General features: G+C 42.0%; 1 protein-coding gene across 2 annotated transcripts in view; it reads right to left on the bottom strand.

Annotated features, from left to right (window-relative positions):
• The window catches only part of GLI3 (GLI family zinc finger 3), a 269528-nt gene that overhangs the window by 54208 nt on the left and 199819 nt on the right, over window positions 1-15501 (bottom strand). For both annotated transcript variants that reach the window (XM_025380576.1, XM_025380577.1), the window contains 3 exons: window positions 11055-11268; window positions 10101-10214; window positions 8310-8450 (listed from right to left, as the gene is read on the bottom strand). In XM_025380576.1, coding sequence (XP_025236361.1) covers window positions 8310-8450; window positions 10101-10214; window positions 11055-11268 — 469 coding nt within the window. The remainder of the gene's footprint in view (window positions 1-8309; window positions 8451-10100; window positions 10215-11054; window positions 11269-15501) is intronic.

Raw genomic sequence — 15501 nt, 5'->3', positions numbered from 1 at the left:
GACTATTTTAAAATGTTCATAAAAGTCCACTTAATCTCTCCATTCTTCAGTTGAATGAGTTTATTAGTACTACTTGCTATGGATTCTATTTGTCCTTACGTTTGAATAAAGCTTTTGAGTTTACAAACTACTTCCATTATAGGATCTCATTCTATCCTCATAAACAAAAAACAAATTAAAAAACCCAGTGAAGAGCCCAGAAAGGATATTATTATCTCCACTTTACAGATGAGACACGGAGGACTTACTGCAGGGTAACTTACTTAAATTCAGAAACAGTTTCTGCCAGATGTAGGAATGAAAGGCAGATCCCCAACACACTATCTGGTGTTCTTCCCATCCCCCACTCACTGATTAATGCTGGTTTTACTGGTAACTGGGTGGGGTCGGGTGGAGTTGGTTTAAGTTTAAGGCCTTGGCTTATACAAAGTCTCTTGAGGATATCCCATTTACAGTTCTCTTCTCTTGCAACATTAATTGTTCTAGAAAAAATAAAAATGCCTCCATGGTAGTATTTGGCTAATCCCAGAGAAGCCTAAATATCCCCAAATCTTAAAAAGTCCTCGCATTAGAAAACCGCTTTCTGTTCCCGGAGCTCTGTTTTATGTCAAAGCAAGAGCCTGATCTCCAACTCTGCTTGCCATGATCTCAGAAGCTGGAGTCTGTGTGACTTCCCTAGGGCTGGAAAAAAAAAAAAAAAAAGTGATGGAGTTTCTCCACCAAGAAAAATGGCTTGGCTGGTTATGGGCCTTGCTGAGAGCTACTGTGTGCCTAACCTTGGCAAATGTGGTTTTAAAATTAAGCTCTGCCAGTTTACACACACACACACACACCCCACATATGTGTATTTAAGTAGCTTTTTACTAGAGACATTTTAATGAGATCATCTCTTATTTCTAATCTGAACATTCTAAAGTACATTTAAGCAGGAGAAACTTTTTCTTTAATCACAATTATATTTTTTCGTTTTCTTATGTGTGTTTTTCTTTCTCCACACTATACGGCAAAAGGAAATATTTAGGGCATAACTGGGGGCAATGCTGTCTCCCAGGGGACATCTGACAATGTCTGGAAACAGTTTTGGTTGTCATGATGAGGGAGGGATGCACAGGACAGCCCCCCACTATAAAGAACTGGCATCTCGTGGGGAGAGGCTTGGAATGCTGCTCAACACCTTACAATGCCCAGGATAGCCCCCAACACCAGAGAATGATCAGCCCCTATGTGCTACAGTGGGGAAATCTTGGTTTGGTGTAACCACTGAAGAAAATTTCCAGAAGGATATCAGGACACGAAGACACATGAACAGGAGAGATGGAATCTCCACACCGCAGAAACACACAAGGAAGAAGAACCTGCAATGGAAGGAACGAACCCAGAGGCCCCTCCAGTTCTTCTCTCGCAGTGTTTCATGAACTGGGGGCTTATCGACATCTTTTTGCAATTACTAATTTCATGCTGACATACCAACCCCAGCACTGTCTGAATATTAACCTAACCCCTGCTTTTATACGTGACATGCATGGACATAGCAGCCTCTACATATCTTTACATTTTTCTCTCTTATAAGCAGAATCACTAACATTTTATTGAGTATAACTTTTTTAGCTAATTCCCTCACCGTTTTATGTGGTAAACGTTACTATTTTTGTTGGAAGCAGAGCAGGCTGTGAACCCAGGTTGGTCCACTTTGAAACACATTCACATTGTACTGCCACTGGGTAACGATGGGAAACAAAAGTGTTCTTTCAAATCAGGTGCTAATTCTTCTCAAATCATCATTATCATCACCATCATCATCATCATTTCATCAGGCCTCAAAAGTTTACCTGTATGATTTACTTTGACTCTAACCATATTTTCCACCTGTTTCCTAGGAGTCTTTTCTAGCATCCCTCTGTACTCCTCCCTCTCTCAGCCCATAGTCACAATACACAATTATGGCTTCATTATGTTTTGCCTCATGTTGTTCACTATGCCTCTATGTTTCCTTATCTCCCCCTCACAGTTAGACTGTCCAGTTCTTGAGGGTGTAAATCATGTGCCCACCACAAAGCTGGGGCTGTGGGTACCACATGGGCTGTCTCCAGCCCATGCAGCGCCTGCCAGGGCTCTCTGCACATCTCATCAAGAGCTGTTGAGCAAATGGCTGATCCACTAATGTTGGCTTATACTTTTCCTAATAAACAGGAGAATACATTATGCCAGCAACATCTGCTATAGGCAAGTATATTCAAATGAGGTATGCAGCCCAGTCCAAAGTGACCACCATTCCCACTTGTCTGGAATGGATCCATACAGAATATTCCAGGGCACTAATTTTTGGCAGAATCTAGAATCTCACCTAAAGTATCATTGAGAACCAGCTAAAAAGCTTTCAATAGGAAAATGTTCCCCAGATGGCAGAAACAGTTACTCGGAGGAAGATTTTGATGAAATATTTCAGGGAGTATACAACGAATGAATGAATTAAGAAAGTAACTAATACATGGTGCCTCCTAAACTCCACCTGGGGGCAGTCACCCATAACTGTTCACAGCCTCCCCACTCCCAGCCCACCCCAAACTTCCTCCCAGGCTGAAAGGGGAGGGGGACTCTGCACAGCACTCCCGGTGGCTGCCAGCCAGCAAGCTGGCACTTGAGAGAGAATCTGTTTGCCATCCTAAGGACTATCCAGTTCAAACCTTTTGCTTTCTTTGACTAAAACCAAGGTTGAACGAGGCAAGATGTCTTGGCCAGGTCTTATTGAGCAGATACACACTGCAGAAGAAAAAGGAAGTCTCTTGCCTTCAGTCTAGTGTACATCCCAGTTTAGCAACAATTAATATAAAATAAGTCACAGAAACCAACAGTGCCACCGCATTCTCCTCCCCCACTCAACCCAGCGAAACACACACATAAAACAACGAGAGACGGAGTGACCTCTTCGAGACCCTCTGTCTGCTTCTCATTAGACCTACTGCATGTGATCTCTGCTTGGCCTTGGACGTTGGGGACAGTGTTTATTTTCACGGCTGTTTCACAGTATGATAAGTGAGAAAATAACGTTCTAAGGGGTCAAATGGTTCGAAGGAGGTCATCCCAAGAGGCAGGGCAGAGATGGGGCTGCCACTCAGAATCCCAGCTGGGCCTGGGGGGCTCTGGCTGGTGGACCACACAGTCCTCACACACCCTCGCACTCGATCTGATCTCTTGAGTGTCTCTTTATGGGAACAATTTCTGCAGGTGCAATTTAGTCAGCAACTTTAAAGAGAACGTGACCCTTAAGGCAAAATTGTCAAAAGATGGCTTTGAAGTTTGTAGTACTTAGTCTATATTTTATATGCCGTGTTTCCAAATAATTAGAGTAACCAAATTAACTAGCAGCTCCATGTAGGGAAAATAAGATCAGAATCTCCACTCATTCGTTTTATGTTTTATGTGCACACAAAACTAATTTCTGCCTCATATCTGAGACCTCTATCACATCTTAAACTCAATTTTCTCTTAGGTAAGGATAGACAATGCAACTTTAGCAAAGGGATCAAAATTATATGGGAAACATTTAAAATGCAAATTTAGGATCATGGTATTAATGTGAAAAGAATGTCTTCACATCCTAACTCTTCCTTGCGTTTCTACAGACACATCAATTCTTCACAAATTAGATGTGCTTTCTTTATATCTAAATCTCTATATTAAAAAGAAAGCCCCTCATTTTCATGCTGCTGATGTATAGAATTTGTTTCCAAATGGCAGCAAAGGTGATTATGACTGTATTCTTCTGATAAAGGAAACTTCAGCATGCTTTTAGACATCAAAATTCACAGCATATGAAAGCATTTTAAAATCCAAGTAGGTGGTTAATCACTCTACAAAAAGGTGAATTTCTGACACTATGTTTAAAGGAGACAAATGGAGGATTACAGAGACTTAAATGCCACCCAGTTGAAGCTGGGTGCTAACAGAAATACATCTCACGTTCTCTGTGGTTCTGCTCCACAGGGAGAAGACAACCTCCCCCAGTGCAATTGCCAAGGGCCCTGCAGGGTCATGCCGCTGGGGATTGGGCTGGCGAATAAAACTTGAAAAATCATTTGACTTTTTAAAGACCTTTGGGGAGAATATTACATGTGTTATTTCTTACACAGAAATAGGGAGTTGGATTGTTGAAATTGAGAGCGAAGAGTTGCAGAGTTACAGCAAACAGGTGGACATGAAGTATGGTGATGATACTATTATTCTTCCAATCTCAGCACTGATGTTTTCAAGCATAACCAGCCACTCAGCAGTAATGACTCCACACTGAGATAAAAGTTATTTATGTTTATTCCTTTTCCTCCTCTTAGAAAGCCTCTCAAAACATAGGTGGTATATACAACGTCATGCACAACAAAAGTGTACAGGTTTCAGAGAACCTGAGACTGACGTGTGCTGCAGGCTGTGCATATTTCAGACATCTCAAACATCAAAGAGTCAAAGATGGAACTTACTTCTAGGACAAAATTAAAACAAGAGGGAAATGAATCTCTGTGTAGACAGAAAGTGTCCTTCCTCCTTGGAAGAAGCTGGGCTGAGCTGCTTTGCATAATAACACAAGCTAAACCAAATAACATCAGCACAAACCAAACAGCTTAAACAGAAAGCAAAACCAAATAACACTTTGAAAATGGATACACTACAACTCTCAGAAACACATCTGAAGTTATGATTCACACCTTTTATAATGCTCAACAACAAAAAAAGTCTGGTTAATTTAAAATTGAAGAAAAATATGGACTTTCAACTCATTTTGAGATGTTAGAATGTGTGTCTTTCAAATGGCAAAAGAAAATACCTGCATCTTGGCAAATCAATAATAAGTTCAGTCTTCAACGTACTTAGAATTAATTTTTGTTCTATATATTTCTCTTGCTTTTTTGTTTCCTTCAATTTTAACTGACACCAATAAAGGGACGAAGCACAACAAGAACACAGCTAACAAAAACACGCATCTATCTTCTTAGCTTCTGGTCACAGAAGTAAATTTATGACAAATTTAATACTAGCTTGAGAGTAACTAAGCCCAATTGTAATTATCTTGCTGGGAAGAGAAATTAATTAAACATCCCTGTGATAAAGACCCAGCAGCAAACCTAGAATAAACACATAATTGGTGAAGGAGAGGGGCTTGAAATAAAGGAGAAGAGAAGGGAAGGGCTAATATTTAGCCCATCTGTTCAGATAGTAATGGACGAGGTAATCTTTTCAAGAGTACATGGAGTGCATTACAGTGGAAATGAGACTACCTGGCGGGCAAAGTCAGCCGAGTTTCTAATTCTCTTCTTCAACTTTGTGATTTGCTAATGTGAAACACATGTCTCCCTTTTGCACCAAGTTCAAATAACTCCGGAATTCCAACCGTGCAGCTCAACGACTGAACCAGAACAAGGGGAGAACTTGTCAGGATTTAAGAGCTTTCAGCAAAGCCCTTCAATTGCAGCCAGCACCCTATTCCCCGGAAGGATATCAATTATAGATAGTGACTTGCTTTAGCAGGCAGTCGGGACTGTCAGACACTAGATAGACAACCATGAAGAATCATGAATCTTTCTATTAACTGTAAGAAGGGGAAAAAGAATGGGTCACGGCTATAAATAAGGCAGAGCATCAGAATGGTTTAACACCTTGCCTCTTGGTTGTATGTGGCATGAAAATTCAACTAATTCACAAAATGTCCTCTCTCCAAGGAAAGTCACAGGAATGGAAACTGTTAATGCTTCCCTCTGTAAAAAAGTAGTTTTTGCAACTGGTATTTATTCTACCACCAAAGTAATTAGGTGGACTTGAAGTAGCTATTCCTTCAATCAACATAATACAAAGCACCTACCTACTCTATAACAGGCCACCACTACTGCTGCCAGATATACTCATGAGTAAGAAAGTACACGCATGTCATGCAATGTAGAATCAATTTAAACATGCAAACTTGGGGATCCTGCACCTCAGACAGTAAGTAAAAAGGCAGAAAATAAGTGATACAAACTAGTATTCTTATTTATGTTGTGGTAAATTAAAATTCTTAATTCATTTAATTAAGTTTATTTACTCATATAATTTGTCTCAGACTAAAATTAATATCATAAAGGTAATATATTGGATTTTCTTCTAATCCTGACATGAATTTCTTCTGGTTAATCTGGAATTAAAATATTCCACTGTATATGTGCGCATTCATATTTTTTAAAGACCATTTTGATAAAACAGACAACATGCTGGTCATTTAGTTGGTAGTTTTAAGCAGCCTTCCTTTAAAACTACTCAGATCTCTCTATTAAAACATCATTGAGACCACTGGCCACCGAAATTAAATTCAAATACCTGCAATTTCACCATCTTTTAAAAGCTTTCACATTACTGTATTTAGGCTGTGAAAGGGTTAAGCTACTACTGCACTCCAAAAAATATTACTTCAAACCCTGCCTCTTATGAGGAGCACAATTCATTTTAAATGCAGACTTAGAATAAGCTCTTATTTCATTCCTGATTTGGTAACGACTGAACCAGTATCCAACATTCCTTGCAAACTACAATGACTTCCCCTCCAAAACAGCACCATGAGACTGTGTCACCTTCAGGATATTTTAAAAAGCAAGACATCCTGCCAACATCTCTTCTATGATAGCAGGTTTTGCACAAACAATTCTCTTCATGTTTGTTGATCATTCATTATATCACTAAGGATACACATAGCATATGCTACTCTTTGGGAGTATTTCCCCATACTAAAACAAAAATGCCAAACTTTTCTCCCCCTTGGTATTCCAATGTCTTTGTGATTTCCATTAAACAGTCAGCAAGAATAAATGGCCATTAAGTCAGGCTTGGCTTAAAAAGAACACTTGCATCAAATTAAAGAAAAAGAATCAAATTAAGTTCATGGAAAAATTCTGGAAATATACCTTAATTAAAAACATTTGACTTTTTTTTTTTTTTTTCTGTGCTCAGAAATCTATAATTCTTTGTATACAATTACCAGGAGACATGATTTAAAAAGCAATGGAGGAGAGGAACCCTGGCGACACTATGTAAAATCCTCAAAACATTCTGTACAGAACAGAGCTCAAAATCTGGCACCCTGTGTGCTTAACACTATAATGTAACTGCAATGCGTGGAATATATTATATAGGATGTGCCGAGTTGCAGGAGACACACATTAAAAGATCACACTGCCTATGAAACGTGTGGGATGTAAGAGGGACTCAAAATTTTAGTGCTTAATCTAAATGTTAGTTATCAAAAAACATGAATTGCCTAAAAATACAGTTACTGTAAAAAGAAGAATGGATCATGGAAGAGAAAGTGGAGACAGAAAAAGAGAGAGAGCAGGAGGAGGAGAACCGCAACAAATGCTACTTTGTCCAATTTCTCATCACATTAAAAGCTTGAAAAACTGCCACACTTAATGCCTCAACAGGACCCTGTGCTTCTGCCAGGGGTTGTAGCACCTGCATCTTTTTATTCTTGATCATCTAAATGTTCTTCCACGTCAGCCGCTCCTGGTCCCATTTGCCAGGGAAAACTCCACTGGTCTTCAAGAAAGTGCCAAGAACAGTGAAGCACTGGGAAGGGAGTATCACAAATCAGGCATGGGGTGGGGAGAAGGCTTTGTGCACACTGCATTATTTGAAATGATATGCAGAAGAGTGTGTAAAAAGTTCTGAACCTGGTTTGGAAGAGGAGGTGTGGTTCTCAATCTGACCATGCTGCAGTTTCCAAAACATCCATCACTAAATACATTTAAAAACACATATAACTTTTTCCATGAAACTACTAACCCCACAAGGGCTGGCCTCAAACCAAGAAATGATGTTACCTAGCTCATCTAGAGTACTAACTGCGGCTTAAAATAATGGGAGCTTCCTTAGGCTTTGAGAGTTTGGGAGAGGAAAAAAAGAAATTCCCCATCTCCACGTTTTTTCCATTGTTACCGGGCCTGGGAAGGGGAATCAAACTTGGTTAAAAGGTTAATCATAATTCATGTCCAGCTTACTATTACTCAATAACCATCAAAGTCGCTAACTCAAAATAGTGTTTTCTGGCTTACAGGATCAGAGTCATTACACTCTCTATTGAAGACTTTATTGAATTTTACACTCAGCTTTAGCTGACTGAACAGGTCAAGCACCGTGGCTCCGAGTTTTCTTTATTCTCAGAAAGTCATAAAGCCCTCTCCAGTTCGCAATGCCGCTCGCTAAGAAACTTGACTCAGCTCAGGGTCAGAGAGGCCGACCTCCCTGGAAAGGGTCACAGAGCTGTAAAGCCCCGTTTCTGAATACCATCCACTTACGTGCACAAGCTGCTCTTGGGTGTCGAACTCCCTCGTGCAGCCTTCCCAGTGGCAGTTTGTCTCATAGATGACTTCAGGCTCCTGTTTGCTTTCATCTTTGTCCCCTTCCTCCTTGACAAGGGTTGTTCCTTCGGGCTGTTCCTGAAAGAAGAGGGTAGGGGGCAGGGAACAGAGAAGGGGGAAGCATCAGACACAATGGGAGGGAAGACAAGAAGAGAAAGTAAAAACTGGATTCAGATTTGGGTCTAGGGTTTTGTGAATTGAAGAAGTCAAACAATAAAATCATTTCTGTGCACGTTTTCAGATTTACCAAATACACTCTGGGAGTTTTAACATGTGATTCAAGGCAACAGCCTGTCAAAATGATGATTAAAAGTTGAGGCCAAACTTTGCTGCCCTGATTACAGAGCTGAAAATAAACCCAAATGTCATCTTAAAAAAACAAACAAACAAACAAAAACAAAACCAAAAACAAACAAAACAAAGCTCATAAGACAATAAATCAAATTAGATCTTTACTCAAAAGATTGGTACTTCTATTTTGTTTAGTTGTTTTAATTATTTTCGGTCTGTTAATTTGTTTCTTCTTATATTTTGCAATTGAGGGAAATGGTTTACTAGTATTTCTAATTCTGTTTTCTCTGCTGTTGGAGACTGTGTGAGATACTTTTGTGGACTTTATAGGGATAATGTCCTCTCGATTCAACCTCTGATCTCTAAGGATATGCTCACTACCCAGGGCCCAGGGGCCACAGCATCAAAGCTCAGGGGCACAGTCCTTCCTGCGGCAGCTTCACAGCAATGCAAATCCAAGTCATTTTAAGAATTCATCTTGTGTAGATTCAGGTCCCAATCCAGGGCTAGATGATAAAAACCGTATGCAGGCATTGAAGTGTAACCAGCAAGGTAGTTGCTCTCTGGCAATATGCAAGAGGAAAGATCCATTTCAGAACCAGTGACACCAATTTACTCCAGCCTCCACGTTCTTGCTGAAAAGGAAATTTGGGCAAGTAGTCTGAGGTTTGGGCTGAAGCAGCCTGATGACAACAAAGTCCAGATTCTCTGGACAGCTGGACTCTTGTCCAATCTCTATGTTGGGGAATTAGCATTCATGGAGCTCCTTCCTGTGTCAGGCTGAGAGTCCTATGAGATGATATTACGGGTATAACCTATACATCCTTAAACTGAGGCCTAAAGAATTTAAGTGACTAGAGGCGGAGTCCGGATTGAAATTCCTACACTTTTCCTTTCAGAGTTTTGGGCTGAGTGCCAGGATTTAACTAGCCTTAGGTTAGTTGTGTTTTCATCCCTTCTGGTTCGCCAGGCTCTCCTAGAAAGTGGGAAGTAGCAAAATAAGAAAAAATGAGAACACAATTGGTATAGGAGCCATCAGTAGATCTGCCACAGCTCAGGCTTGGGTCCAGGAGCTCAGTAATTCAGGCTCAAGATCACAGATGAGGACTGAAGCCTGGTCTCACCTGTGGCCAGCAACAAATTAATGCAACCATTTCCTCTATGAACTACAGCTGACCATACTCCTAACCTGCCTAACCTGTCAAGAAGCTATGCCCCACATGGCTTCCTGGACTGCATTTGCTTCTGAGCTAGAAGAACAATTTAGTGACTCTATACCTAGCCTTTTGTACATGTCGAGTATGGCCAAGGTCAACAATGCAGTAAACAAGGAACTGCTGTGAAAAGACACCAGGACTGGGAAGGAAGGGGGAGCTGGCTTAAAGACACCAATCTTGGGAGGAGTGGACACTGGCCTGTGCACCCTGAGTGTCCTACCTGCTGCCCCCGAGCCCCTGGGCTGGGGAGGTCTTCATCGGGTTTGATCTTGGACCTCTTGTTGTGCATCGGGTCACCAGTGCTGCTCACTGCAGACTCACTCGTGGGCTTGTTCTGCTGGTCACATTTGCAGAGCCAGAGACAAAAAGATTTTCATCAACAAGGAGCAGTACCATAATTAAAACCTGCAACTCGGGACAAGCGGGCTTATTTGGCAATAAAGCAACAACTCTGATAATGCTCCAATTCCCAGGGTAGTAGAGTTCAGATAGTATGTTCAAAGCTAGAAAATACGTAAATGCGGCAGCTCTTCATTTTTAACTCGTGAGTATAAACTCCCTGTGGCTTTTAAAAGCTAGAAGAATGGAGCTGAGGCCCTAAGCTTTAACAAGCTCCAACAGGGTATTTCAAAAGAACAAAGTTGTGAGGAGGGTAGAAGACCAACCCGTTCCGTTTGTGAAGTTCTTTAACCAGAGCATCCAGATTTTTCTCCAAACAATATCAAAGTGGCAACAGTTAACACAGGGCAAAGCACAGTTTTAGTCTTACTCTAAAGTACCACCCGGTGGTAAGTCGCAACTGTGGTTCTAGCAGAGGGAGTGAACAGTGACCAAATGAGAGCAAATGAGACCAAATGAGAGCAATGCATCCACACGCTGCATTAACATGGGATGCAGGTTACAGATGGCACCAGGTCACAGGGGAGCCCTATCAAGCAGCCTGCTGCTATTCCCATGGGAAAATGACTCTGGGGGAAAAAACTGTTTGATGAGAAGCATTTACACAACACGTCCACCAAAACTGAAGACTAGACCTCAGTATTAAGAAGACAGGATGCCAGTACAAAGGCTGTGAGAACACAGAGGTGTCGTGTTGATTTAACGGCTGACATGGTGGCCTGCCCCCACCCTCGGCTGACCAGCGCAGCCAGGTGCATCGACCTATCGCTCTCACCTGTGAGGACTCGGAAGGGCCGGAGCTGACCTGGACGGGGTTCAGAACCGTGGGGATCCCTGGAATAGGCCTCTGTGTTGGAAAAGTTGGGGCAGGGTGGATGAGTGGAGGGCTGTGTCCAAAGGCTGAACCTAAACTCTGCTGTCGGCTTAGGATCTGCTGATGCATGTGGAGAGAGACGGGCGCAGAAGAGTAGGTGAAGCTCAAGGCTGGGCTGTGCGTGGGAGATAAAAAAAGACGACCATCACTTAAATGCCGAGCTCAGACAAGTACACAAGATCTGCAGCTTTCTATCTATAATTTTACCATCCCAAATCAAATTTGTTTAAATGAGAAGGTAGGATTATTGCCAAGCATCTTGAAAACTTCTAAGGGAAAGATGAGCACTGAGATGAGACACGCATGTGCGTGCACATACACACGCAGACCTGAAACAAGATTCTGCAAAAACAGAAATAAAAGGCATCAGCTCAATAATAACTATTTATTGCAATAACAAACTTTATATAAAAAAAGAGAATGGGTGACTACATGCTTTATAGGACTTTTATTGGCTCTTAGTTCCGTATGTTCCTGTGTATGGAGCAATTCCTTTAATCTTAGCTCACACCGCACGCTTTCATATGTCTCCAGATCTTATTACAAGAGGAAAGAAAATCAATTGGTTAAATGTGTTTTGAACACCATGCTTGTCATATCACTCATTTGTTTGTAAAGATGGAAAGCTTGGTTCATCCAGAATGCCACCTAAAGAATTTCCATCAGTGCCGTCTGGTTACAGAAGCTGATGGATTAACCTCTCCCCACTGAAATCAGTGATCAATGGGCTTCGATGGAGGAATATTCCAGTGGGAGAGCACTGCTCCCTCTTCTAGCTAAACAGCATTTAATGTCTATTAAAGCCCATTATGCATGCTAATGCCTGTCACTACTTTATTATGCCACACTATTTCCCAGGCTACAGTAAGTCCTGAGGAAGCAGTGATATTACCTAAAGATTTCTCGACTAGCAGGCAATGCCAAATCATTCTTTGTGCCAGCGTGGTTTTGGAATCAAACCCTCTTAAAAGAACAGAGTGTTCTTAAGGAATTTGCCAATGGCTTAAAAATGCATGAAAAACTAATAATTGCATCCATGGAAATTTCTTTTTAAAAAAATAATCAGTAAAAAAATATTTTTATATATATGTATATATTTCTCCCTATCCTGCTGTGTAATACCCAGAAAGAATCAGGGTTTCTTGTAATGTCAAAGTCAGAATTCACGCAAATTTCCAATCTGGTGGGTTAATTACTATGGCTGGTAAGCGCATTAACGGAGAATAAAATAATTACAATAGCAAAATTCAAACCATTTCAACAACTTTAAGTAATAATTCCAAAGATATACTCTGTTCATTAACGTGACTCTACATTTTGCCTATTTGACTACAATCCATAACAGGCAGCTTCAATGGGATTACATTACTATTATTTCTACAGAGAACCTTACATTACAATAGCTTGCCCATTTCAGACTGAATATCATTAAGAATACCCTAGGAGAATTTCACCAGGCTTTGAAGAACTCTCCTTTCATTCTGCATTGTATTTCTTTAATAAAGGAAAGCAGAAACATGGTGAAAACAGTCATTGTTCCCAGTAAGTTAGGGAGAAATCAGTAATAATATTCCGTTTCTGTGGCGTTATAGTTGCTGCCAGTGTTTCCAAAAGCAAGCATGAATGATTACGGCAAGATTTTAGCTAAGGTAGCTGTGTGGATGATTGATAGGGCATTAATCAAAAGATGCATATCTGCCTCAGAATTTGTTCACAAGCTTTCTTCTAATAGCTGATTTCATGTTCACTGAGCTCTATGCCAGTTTGTCCAATTTATTTTTCAGTGTACAGGCCATTCATCAAAAAACACAATGATTTAACAGCCCCCCTTCCTTTGGGTGAATGAGTATTACTAAGTGTAACTACGTTACTCTATTCATTAAATAAACGAAAACCAAAATAACCCACTTCACATATAATTACCATGGCACACAGACTTTGTATGTATCTCCACACACCTTTCCAGGGTTCTAGGAGACTAGACTATCTGGCAGAGTTGGGAGAGGGTCCCTGAAGATCATTTACACTTCTAATTCTGGGAGACATGACATTTGGGGGTTTAAAAAGTCAGTACTTAATTAAAAAATAGAGACAATTCAAAAAACATTTCACAAAGCAAAATACACCCTTGATTTTATACATAAGCAACTCACAGGCGTTCACAGACGGATAAGGGAAGTACATTTTTCGAATGATGCAGGAGGCTGGGCGCGGTGGCTCACACCTGTAATCCCAGCACTTTGGGAGGCCGAGGCGGGTGGCTCACTTGAGGTCAGGAGTTCGAGACAAGCCTGACCAACATGGCGAAACCTCGTTTCTACTAAAAATACAAAAACGAGCCGGGCGTGATGGCACACACCTGTAATCCCAGCTGCACAGGACTCTGAGGTAGGAGAATCGCTTGGACTGGGGAGGTGGAGATTGCGGTGAGCCAAGATTGCACCACTGCACTCCAGCCTGGGTGACAGAGCGAGACTCTGTCTCAAAAATAATAATAATAACAATAAATAAAAATAAAAAAATAAAAAGATGTAGGAGGTGTCCTTACAAAAGACAAGGCTCAGCATTCCCACCGCAGTTTCCTAGGTCCACGATCCTCCTTGTCCTCAGGGAGCAGGGGTAGGGGTTCTGAAAGCTCTCGACATACTTTGGCCATGTCCCCATTCAGGGCCCCCACCTTTTTGCTGATAAAACCAGGTGACGGGAATAAATGTTCTCTAAAATCCACATCAATGATTAGACTGCAAGGGCTGTGAGAGAACACACAGTGGACGGTGATCATGAGCCTTCAGGGCTTACTCAAAAGAAGCCAGCAACAGAAACACTCTCCTCCTCCTCATGCACAGACCTGGGCCAAGGCAGGGTATGGGACAGCTTGTCTGGACCCAGAAGGGTTGGCCCTCAGCCTTCTGCTGTCGCTCCTGCCAGGGACTGTGCGCAAGAGGGCTGCTCCACTCCAGATGACAAAGCCAATTCAGAATTTGATGACGAAAGTAGAAAGTTCTCAGCTCTGACACAGTATCACTTAACAGATTTGGAAGTCAAGGCTCCTCTGCTCTCAGAACATTGCCATCAGAGTGCTGGGGCTGAGGACAGGCGATGACTGGGCACAGCACACGGATGTCGAGAGTCACAGACAAAATGCCCACGAGAAAGGATGCGTCCCATGCACACCCTCAACCCTCTCGGGCAAGATCAAGGTATGAAAAGATTCTCCTGAGGTTTTCCCACTGCGGGGATAAGAAAACCTGAGCCACCACAGCCTCCTCCTTTAAATCAAAGTGGGGAGGGCTGTGGAGGAGGGGAGTCCTGCATCCTTTTGCCTCCTGTCACAGCACGAGCCCCTCTGCATGTTCAGCACTCACAGTGTCCCCTGCCTGGAACCCTTGGCTTCCAGAGCTCAGAATGGCCACTTCCTTTTTAACATTCAGGTTCCAGCTCCTCAGAGGGGCCTTCTTAGACTCATGCCCCATCAAAACGAGCCCCCTCTGCACCTCCTTGCCCCATCATTTTCTACTGCGTGCCAGTTCTATTCTCATGGCAGCATGCAGTACTCTCTATAACTCCTTCTGTCTCTCCGTCCAGGAGGCAAGGTCCAGCTGGGCCGGGCAGTGTGGCTGGCAGAGCAGATGCACAGTACTGAGTCAACAGGTGACTGAATCTCTTCTTCAGTGTCTATTAGTTTCCTGTTGCTGCTGCAACGAACAGCCCAAACTGAGTGGCTTAAAACAACAGACACGGTTTATTATCTTACAGTTCTGGAAGTCAGAAGTCTGCAATAGGCCGGTGGGGTTGCATTCTTCCAGACAGTCTAGGCTCCCTGCCTCTTCCGTTTCCTGGAGGCTGCCCACATTCCTCAGCTCAGGGGTTCACATCACTCAGGCCTCCTCCTCCTCCTCCTCCTCTGACCCTAACTTGCCTCTCCTGCCTCCCTCTCACAAGGGCCCCTGTGATTACATCACTGCCACCCACACAATCGAGGATCATCTTCTCATCTCAAGATCCTTAGCTTAATCACACTTGTGAAAGTCCTGGCGTGGAAGGGAACCTATTCACAGGACCTGGGGATTAGGATGTGGACATCTTTGGGGCTGTTATCCTGCCTACCACACTCAGAAGAATCACCTCAAAGAAAACTATGTTTTCCTCTGAAAACTACAATTTGACAACATGTCTGTAAAGCAGCATTACACAAATGAAGCTAGAGTCTACATCCATTTCCTTCTGTAGCACTTCAATGGCACAGGACAGACTTTGCTGATTAAAGAGATCAGAATTAGAAACAAAAGGTAAATTCTACTTTTAGGGGCCCTGAGTAAGAACCTTCCTAAATAGTTCATGTATTCAT

Source organism: Theropithecus gelada, chromosome 3, assembly GCF_003255815.1.
Source record: "Theropithecus gelada isolate Dixy chromosome 3, Tgel_1.0, whole genome shotgun sequence".
Lineage (NCBI taxonomy): Eukaryota > Metazoa > Chordata > Mammalia > Primates > Cercopithecidae > Theropithecus > Theropithecus gelada.
This window is presented reverse-complemented; position numbering and strand designations above follow the sequence as displayed.